Below are 10,299 nucleotides of genomic sequence, written 5' to 3'. Positions count from 1 at the left end.
ATGGAATTTTCCCCATAGTTATACTTGAGATAGCTTAAACCTGCATACAGTGAAATCAAATATCTAATTAGCCTAAAAGTGGTCTGGTTTATTATATACACAGTCCACAAAACGTTACTAGGAGAATTATATACACAAATTATAGCCAGGAATTACCCATTCATTACCACAAGTCTCTCTGAAGCAGCAAGACATGAAAAATTATGTGACTTCCATATCATGTTGCCATTACAACACGCTAGCAAAAAACGGCATGACCAAAACTCCTGTTAATTTGCCTGCACTGGTTCTAACATACCCAACCTAACAAATACTTATAATAGAAAAATATTTGCATTTCTACAAACCCCAATGGGCATTGGACTGTTTTCATTCACAAAAAATATCCACAAAAGAAGTCCACAAAAAATATATACTGGACTTGGGACGCCTATGCATCCTGCTGAGTCTCTCTATGAGACTCAGTATTTTGCTCCAACTCCGATACCCGAAAGTTTATTTCTTTCTCGTATTCAGAAAAATTCCTCCTCAAAGCCACAATATCTGCCATCATCTGGTCTAGTTTGGCCTTGTACATTTCCGCATCACTCTTATTCCGTTCATTTTCCTCCGCTAGATGCATATAAGCTTAGTTCTTCTTCATTGAAGGAGAGGGGTCAGGAATGACCATGTGCCCCATCCCCTATGCGTACCCTGATTTGAACCCTAACATGTTTTTGACAATGTCAGCTGCCGCTTCTTCATAGTCCTCGGGATCTTTTTCATTCAATCTCTCCACCATGATATTCTGAAAATAATATGAAAGAAAATCAAATATCCTGTTAATTTTGATATACTTTATAGTCTAACACAAGTTATTTCAAACACAAGAATTTCCCACATAATTGTGTTCAGTTGTGACATTCAAGAATTTCCCCTTCCATGCTGACCAATGTGTTTGTTTATAGAAATCGACCATATTTGGTGTTGTCTCCCGCTGCCACACATCATTAACCATATATGTTAATATTCAAGTCTCTTCATATATATAATACTCACTAAATACATCATAAATTTAACAAACCTTCTCTTCCAAAATCCTTACAAAGGATTTCCTCCTGCCGGTATGATTCACCTTTAGTTTTTGCCTATTTGACGTGTTCCTTCGTGACTTCTCCTGCATTTTTTACCCAGAAAATGTATAAACATTTTTCACATTTGTTGCTGTAATTTAACCCAATAGGATTATATATATCTATACATACATATATATATATATATATATCACAGCTAACACAAACCCCAAAAAAAAGGTTACAGTCATGGATAGCCATACTTGAAGCTGAAAGTTAAGGCATATATACCTTGAATGTCTTGCTTGCCCACCTCTCAAAAAGCAACTCCCAAACAGGTTTCTCCACCATGGGTGTCCCACCATGCATGGCCTCCTCATGCGATCCATATTTTTGGTAGATTTTGTGCAGTTCATAATAATATGCATTATACTCGTTGGACAAATGCAACACAACCATTTCCCGATGGTTGTCTTTCCCCCAATCCAATACAAAATCAGCCTGCAAGTTTAGTTATGATTGTTGTTACATATTTTCAGCAAACTCACTATAAGCAAAATTATTCAACAACTACATTTTAATTGGTTACTATAAAATAACTCTCCTACCCTAACCTGGTCAACCAGCTCTTGTTTCTCCTCCTCAGGTACATAACTCCAACTTTCATGCCTCATGTCGGCATAAACTTTAACGATCCACATAACTCGACCAATGAAGATGGAGGCATTCTCGCACGAAGGACCTCGATGGCCATCCTTTATATCCAAAGAAACCTTACCCACCTTCCAGAGGTGTTTAAATAGTGTGCCTCGCGCAGTCCCTCGACCCCGTTTCTAAATAGGTGGATCTATATCTTGAAGAAGGTATGGAGTTAAATCAAGAATTAAAATACATGTGAATACAAGACTAAATAAATTCTCCAATTTAACTCCTCCATGAATTGATCACAAAAGATGCATAAGTTATGAGTACTATGAAAGGCTTACCTGTATTAATATTCCCCTCTCCACCCTGTGCTGCTTCCATGCACTCTTGTACACCTGCACCTCCTACTGCCTGAGTTGATTCATTTGAGTCCACCTCGTCTCATAAATTATTTGCCGGAGGCAACGCTTTTGAATCTGGAGTGCTACATATGATCGGTCTTGAGTGTCGGAGTCGCCCCCTCCTTCCCCTCTTTACAGATCTCCACATACTTGCCTTTGCTTGATTTCAATTGAAAAACGTTGTAACATGTAGCAAACAAAACACTAGTAAGCACTTTTTATTAATATACTATCCAGAACATAGTAAACCCAGATAATAGATCATTCCGCCTCTGTATGTAGAGTAAATCATTATAAATACACCACTAGAGAGCATGCCTTTATAGATGAACAGATTTATAATAACTTGAGATTCACTACTACACATATATCAGCATGAATATTACTAATATTGCAACCATTTATTCACCCAACTTAGATCATACATGCTTAACTAAGAAGCTTTGATGGATATAATTCCTGTTGTAATTATATATTGTGGGGTTCATAGATAAATCAATAGTAATGGGAATGTAATGCAAATGTTGCGACCTTGTAGGATTCTGAAGTGCCTTTCAGGTTATTGTTAACTCGATAAAAGTTAGAGGCAACTGGAGTATGTGTTGCCTCTTTTATTATACCTTCAGTCATGTAGATGTTAATTTTTTTTTTCTTGCTCATTGAACATTTTTTTAGGCTGAAGCTCTTAATCTACCAAATCACTAAGTTTGAAATTGATGTATGACTTTATATACTTGTGGTTTTTCCGTCCATTTAGAATGTCTATTAGGTTTTAACTTTTTTTTTTTTATTATTATTAAGTAGATTTTAACTCATTACTAACTTCTTATAAAGTGTATTACCATTACACTTTATGAAATTTTCAAACCCAAAACATCTATGACGTTCTGTTTTTGTGAAAACAATTAACCATGTCTCTTACATCTATGTATTAAATAGAGGTGGATGACACTCTACGTTATTCTCTACTGAAAACAACCATCTTTATAGGGAAACATCTAAGAAAACAGCCTCTGGATTTAGAGTAAATCATTATAAATAGACCACTAGAGAGCATGCCTTTATAGATGAACATCTGGAGTATATTAGCTTGAGATTCACTGCTACACATATATCAGCAATTGAGCATTACTAATATTGCAACCATTTATTCACCCACCTTAGATCAGACATGCTTAACTAAGAAGCTTTGATGGAAGTTAGAGGCAACTTCCATAGTGTTACCTCTTTTATTATACCTTCAGTCATGTAGTTGTTAATTTTTTTTTTCTTGCTCATTGAACATTTTTTTAGGCTGAAGCTCTTAATCTACCAAATCACTAAGTCTAAAATTGATGTATGACTTTATATACCTGTGGTTTTTCCGTCCATTTAGAATGTCTATTAGGTTTTAACTCTTTTTTTTTTTTTTATAAGTAGATTTTAACTTCATTACTAACTTCTTATAAAGTGTATTACCATTACACTTTATGAAATTTTCAAACCCAAAACATCTATGAAGTTTTGTTTTTGTGAAAACAATCAACCATGTCTCTTACATCTATGTATTAAATAGAGGTGGATGACACTCTATGTTATTCTCTACTGAAAACAGCCATCTTTATAGGGAAACATCTAAGAAACAACCTCTGGATTTAGAGTAAATCATTATAAATAGACCACTAGAGAGCATGCCTTTATAGATGAACATCTGGAGTATATTAGCTTGAGATTCACTGCTACACATATATCAGCAATTGAGCATTACTAATATTGCAACCATTTATTCACCCACCTTAGATCATACATGCTTAACTAGGAAGCTTTGATGGAAGTTAGAGGCAACTTCCATAGTGTTACCTCTTTTATTATACCTTCAGTCATGTAGTTGTTAATTTTTTTTTTTCTTGCTCATTGAACATTTTTTTAGGCTGAAGGTCTTAATCTACCAAATCACTAAGTCTGAAATTGATGTATGACTTTATATACTTGTGGTTTTTCCATCCATTTAGAATGTCTATTAGGTTTTAACTCTTTTTTTTTTATAAGTAGATTTTAACTTCTTTACTAACTTCTTATAAAGTGTATTACCATTACACTTTATGAAATTTTCAAACCCAAAACATCTATGAAGTTCTATTTTTGTGAAAACAATCAACCATGTCTCTTACATCTATGTATTAAATGGAGGTGGATGACACTCTATGTTATTCTCTACTGAAAACAGCCATCTTTATCGGGAAACATCTAAGAAACAACCTCTGGATTTAGAGTAAATCATTATAAATAGACCACTAGAGAGCATGCCTTTATAGATGAACAGATTTATATTAGCTTAATGTTCACTGTTACACATATAAATCTAGAAGAGAACTAGAATGTGTTGGGAAACCAGAGATACATAACACTCGGCATAGTATTCACTTTGGTCACAATTGCACAACCAAACACAATAACTGAAAAAAATTTTGAGGCCATGTTCTGATCTTCCAGGTCTATAGGGTTCTTCTTAATAAGTTAATAATTATTAAGAAGAAATTTGCTGTCACATATGGGTTTCACAGCCCATTTGAAGTCAAGTGTAGACCCATATTGGTCCAGCCTATTCCAAATGCCAAAAGTGCTGCCACATCTGTGTTCCTTTACTTTTTGAAATGCAAAAAGTAAAACTGAAAATGTCTAAGCCTGTGTTGGCAGACTTGCATTTGCAGCCCAATATTCTAAATAATCCCAAAGTCAGGAAACAAATAACAGTTGAAATGAAGCAGACCACTATTGTCGTTATACTGTGTAAAACATAGTATAACAATACAGAAATTATCAAGGAAGGTAGAATGAGGCTAAGGAATAAATTAGAAAAGCAAAACAACTTGTGCCTTGTTTTGGGTCTGGGTTGCGTGTACCTGATGCTTGGAGAGAAGTAGATCTTCTTGGTGGAAATGAAGACTTGCTCAAGCTTTAACCTTTTGTGGAACTGGGAGCTTTCTCGCTGGAACAAGAAGGAAGGCAAACTGACTTTCTTTTCTTTGACTACCAAAATGTGTTCCCTCAGTTTCTCTTCACGGAAAAGCAGATTACAAGCAAGTCCAACCAAACCATGTCACCCACTGCCAGCTGTCCAGGAAACAGAGCTAACACATCTAGTCATATGACCCCTGGCGCCATTTCCGCACCAATTCACACTTATATGCCAAATTCTCATTTTGCACCTTCCATTGCAATATTTACCAAAACAATTACGTCCAAATTGTAATTTATAAAAATCTGCTTTGCATTAATTATACTTTGACTACCAAAAAATATTTATCATATAAGCCTAATAATTTGTAATATCATTTTGCCTTTGAGCCTAATAATTTGTACACCACCTTTGTACATAATATAATGTAATACATGAATATTAAATTTGTATATAATATAACGTAATACACATTTTCACAACACCTTTGTACATAAATTATACTGCAGTGTCCCAAAAGATTTAGGTGCATGAATAGTAAATTTATTTAATTTGTAATACATGACTAATTTTTTGTCTTTTCTATATTTGTCCATAACACCTGATTCAACCATCAAAACCTCATATGACATGTGTCTTTTCTTATTTTTATTAACATATGTTAAAAATTAGCATACTCAATACATTTGTAGCAATATGGTTAGGTGCATGAAGTTTAAGTTGCTTTCATTTTGAGATATCTTCTTAAATTGTGTTCTTAGGAGATTTGTTTATATTCTTGGTTCACCCAGCTTAACCACACCTAAATATTTGTGTATACTTTTGGGGTTTTTGCATATAGCTCCCTTCAGAGTTAGCATTTCCTGACTTGCATTCACAGCCTTTTTTTCAAAAAGTCTCCCCTAATTTTCCAACCCCCTGTGACAATATATGTTAACCATCTTGAGTGCAATCTAGATACTATGTCATGGCCATGCAGTTTGAATATTATTCACTTATACATTTACACATCATTCCTATTTTGTGACAATATTACTCCATTTAATGAAATATTGCGTGGTAATCACGTGGATCTCCTATATCCCATAGTTGGCACTTCAAAGAAATCGCTCATCATCCCATTGCAACTACTTTCGTGCCTCGTCCTTTGATGTAGGTGGACCAAGAACATCTCTTGTGTGTAAAGTAACCATTGTATCTGCACACAATGTAATTAAGAATCACATGAGACATTCTTTACTTCCTTTACATAGCTAATAACCTCGTATGCTTGCTAAGTTTAAAATGCCAATGCAAGATTTGTCTTTCATTCATCCATGGATCTTAATAACATGTTATAGGCACATGTTACAACTCTTCTTAAATGTAAAACAACACTTTTGTACAACCCCTAGTAAATTTTAATATCTACCAACAGCCTAGACGCAACACTTATCTAAACTCAGCTGTTAAACTTAGATGTCTGGACATATGACACCCAACCAAGACTTATACAATATATAATAAACGAATCCAATGTGTTTCCCTCGGGAGGTTATTGGCTAAACATACATGTGAATCCACAAACTTCATATCTAGATAATCACATGTTTTACGCAAAACCTACCCCCAAGTATGAACCAACAACGTCCAAATACTAGTACTCATGTAGTTAATTATAAAATACCTGATGTATTGCTGAGCTATCAACAAAACTTGGTTCTTACACTAACTACTCACCCACCTTCAACGATGTCGACAATTGAACTCATGCGATGTCTGCGATAGCCACGTATACAGTAGTAAGCTAATAGAATAGGTTCTCAATACATTAGTAACCTGTAGGTAACAATTTTACTTATATCAAGGGTTGTGAAATGGAAATCATGACAATAATGCATGGTACCACAATGGGTGCTCATGGGTTATTCATGCATGAAGGGAGAGAGTGGATGCAGGCAACCCATATGTGCCTAGCACATATGGATTATATATCATGTTGCTCTAAATTCATTATCCTTTATATCGAGCATGTCATGTCTGCCTTATGAATTTGAACTTAAATTAACATACTCAATACATCATTAATATTACCGTCATCATCATCTGTCTCCTCGTGAAGATGTTGCCCAGACTCGCTATCGGAGTTATCATCGTCATTTATGTCATCCATCCCCAACTCAGCATCTAGTGGGTCATCATCAATAAATGAATCATCGTCAACTGATTCGGATGGGACTCGACGTGATATGATTGCTGGATCAACGAACAAACTCTCTTCATCAACTCGATTTAATAGATTGCCCATGGCTGATTCACTCTCGAGAATAGGGGATAGTTATGGAGATCTGTGTAAACATCATCTTTTGCTTCACCCCCAAACGAGTTGTCATCACCATTCTCATCATCAACAACAGTCATCAAGCGAATGTTGTAAATATTCCTATTTGTAATCTTATGTACAACTTGCCAACTTCCCCCAATGTTAGGTCCGTGAGATAAAACACTTGCAATGCTTGGCAGCAAGGGCGAAAGGCTCATCTTTATACATGTGCCTAGCAGTATTCACTATTGTAAAGTGGTCCCTCACATGTATCCCCCTTCTTGGGTCGCCAACGTCATACCAAGCACAACTAAACAGATAAACCTTGTGCCAACCCATATAGCGTAATTCTATAATATCATGCAACACGCCATAGAAGTCAACAGGAGATCCATGGTGCTCGCCATGAACCACCACCCCGCTGTTTTGGGTGCGCCGATGCCTTTCACGCTCTTTCGTATGGAAGCGAACTCCATTCATTATGCATCCGGCATATGATGCGACCCACGGATCTGGACCACATGCTAATGCATATATGTCATCGGTTACCTCACTTGGCCTAATTGCACGCAATCTCGAATCTAGGACATAAGAAAACACAAAACAATCATTTTTCCATCATTATATATAGAAGGGAAACATGTGTATGCTAAGTAGTTTGGTATCTTACACGTGATTTGAACCATGAGGGGAATTGACTCTGATGCCTACGATCGATATTATGAGGGTCCTCTTCTTTCAATATGTTATAGTGCTCCCTGCATATGTGTGAGCAAAACGTTACTAGGAGAGTAAATACTATAAAGTTGAAGTTAATGCTGGAGCGGCAAAAGAATGTTGTACTTACTCTATGTATCGTTCAACCTCCGTGCAATTATTAAGTACATACCATTGGGCCTTTCTCATTAATGTGTCAGACAATTTCTTAGAGCTTGCTGTCCCAAGTGGTCGAACCTTTTGTGACAAAACAGATAAACAAGGCTTATTTCCCGACTCATTCGAACCACCAACCACGTCACTGTTACGTTCCTCTCGGTTATATCTAGTCTCAATATCGCGAAGATACATAGAGCAAAATGTCAGACACTCGAGATGAACATATGCCTCAGCAATTGAGCCTTCTGGATGGGCTCTGTTGCGAACGTACATCTTGAACTTCCCTAGATACCTTTTAAAAGGGTACATCCATCTATATTGCACGAGTCCTACTAGCAATGCCTCCTCTGACAAATGAATGGCTAGGTGCACCATGATATCAAAAAATGCGGGAGGGAATATCATTTCCAGTTTACAAAGGATAATAGGAATATTAGCTTGAAGTTGATGCAACACTGATAAGGGCAAAGTTCGTGAACATAATTCTTTGAAGAACGAGCTTAAGTCTATTAAGGCTTGACGCACATTGGGCCATAAGAACCCACCAATAACAACCGGCAACAGTGCTTGCATAAAGATATGACAATCATGGCTCTTCATTCATTTGATTTTTCCATCACTAACACTAACACACCGTGCAATGTTTGAGGCAAAACCATCCGGGAATTTAACTTCTGACAACCATGCACAAAATTTCCTTCACTCATTTAAATTTAACATGTAGCAACCAAGACTCATAGAAATACAATCGCCATCATGTTGTAAATGCAATTCTTTTCTTAGTCCAAGATTAGCCAAATCCCTACGTGCATTGGCGGAGTCCTTGGTTTTCCCATCAATATTGAGCAAAGTTCCCAACACGTTATCACATATGTTTTTCTCAATATGCATAATGTCCAAGTTATGTCTCAACCCCAAGTCTAACCAGTACGGAAGCTCAAAAAATATAGACTTTTTTGTCCAATTTAGTTGATTGGGAGTTCGTTTCCTCTTCAAAGAAGATTTACCAAACTGGACATGTGACACCCCACGTAATTGTTCTAGCAATTCCTCTCCCTCGACCCTTGATGGTTGGAGTCGATGCTCTTCGTACCCATTAAAAGAATTCTTTTTCCGTCTCCAAATGTGATCTGGTGGCAACCATCGTCGATGACCCATATAGCAATGTTTGCGCTCATGTACCAACCATTATGAATTTGTGTCAACTGTACATGAAGGGCATGCCATCTTGCCCTTTGTGCTCCACTCGGAAAGATTGGCATATGCGGGGAAGTCATTGATAGTCCAAAGTAGCGCTGGATGCAACCTAAACATTTGCCCACTATAGGCATCATAGGTATGAATACCCGCTTCCCATAACTCCTTCAACTCATTGACAAGAGGACGTAAGAACACATCAATATCATTCCCTGGTGACTTAGGACCAGGGATTAACAAAGACAGCATGGTGTATGGATCTTTCATGCATGACCAAAGGGGCAGGTTGTAAGGAACAAGTAGTACCGGCCATATGCTATACGGTTTGCTCAAGTTATTGAATGGGTTAAACCCATCCCTCGCCAAAGCAAGTCTAACATTGCGAGGATCTTGGGAAAACCTGTCATGTTTGTGATCAAAGTCTTTCCATACACTAGAATCTGCTGGATGTCGCATGCATGTTGGATCGTCAACCCAAGCTTCTACATGCCATCTCATGGCTTGGGTTGTCTTCTTTGACATAATTAGCCTTTGCAAGCGCGGCTTCAGGGGTAAATATCGGAGAACTTTTTGTGGTATCTTCCGTTGCTTACTTGTGCATACAGTCCACCTGGATGCGTCACATTTAGGGCACTCATTTAACGATGCATTTTCCTTCCAAAACAAGGCACAATCATTTGGGCACACATGTATCTTTTTGTAACTAAAGCCCAAGCCACGCTGTAAGCGGCGAGCATCGTTATATGAGTCAGGGAATAGAGCATTGGGAAATGCAGCTTGCAAGAGCTTTATCACCATGTCAAATGACTTGACGGTCCAACCACCAATGCTCTTGATGTGAAGCAACTTGACGATGAATGATAGTTTTGAGAACTTATCACATGAAGG

At 37.0% G+C, this 10,299-nt stretch overlaps 1 protein-coding gene across 1 annotated transcript; it reads right to left on the bottom strand.

Annotated features, from left to right (window-relative positions):
• Nucleotides 1-7,500: 7,500 nt before the first annotated feature.
• LOC121247331 lies at nt 7,501-9,372 on the bottom strand. The gene is made up of 4 exons (XM_041145698.1): nt 8,961-9,372; nt 8,228-8,669; nt 8,038-8,096; nt 7,501-7,919 (listed from the first exon to the last, which is right to left on the bottom strand). The coding sequence occupies exons 1-4, from the start codon at nt 9,370-9,372 to the stop codon at nt 7,501-7,503; spliced, it is 1,332 nt and encodes a 443-aa protein (XP_041001632.1).
• Nucleotides 9,373-10,299: the final 927 nt, after the last annotated feature.

The sequence above is a fragment of the Juglans microcarpa x Juglans regia genome, chromosome 1S, assembly GCF_004785595.1.
Source record: "Juglans microcarpa x Juglans regia isolate MS1-56 chromosome 1S, Jm3101_v1.0, whole genome shotgun sequence".
Lineage (NCBI taxonomy): Eukaryota > Viridiplantae > Streptophyta > Magnoliopsida > Fagales > Juglandaceae > Juglans > Juglans microcarpa x Juglans regia.
This window is presented reverse-complemented; position numbering and strand designations above follow the sequence as displayed.

What these genes read in the sequence shown, in the direction of transcription:
- LOC121247331 (XM_041145698.1), bottom strand. Translation starts at nt 9,372, where the DNA reads ATGGGTCATCGACGATGGTTGCCACCAGATCACATTTGGAGACGGAAA. An exon ending in TTTACAACATGATGGCGATT is followed by an intron (nt 8,670 to 8,960) that starts GTATTTCTATGA and finishes TGCCCTTATCAG; the next exon opens with TGTTGCATCAACTTCAAGCT. An exon ending in TTAATGAGAAAGGCCCAATG is followed by an intron (nt 8,097 to 8,227) that starts GTATGTACTTAA and finishes ACACATATGCAG; the next exon opens with GGAGCACTATAACATATTGA.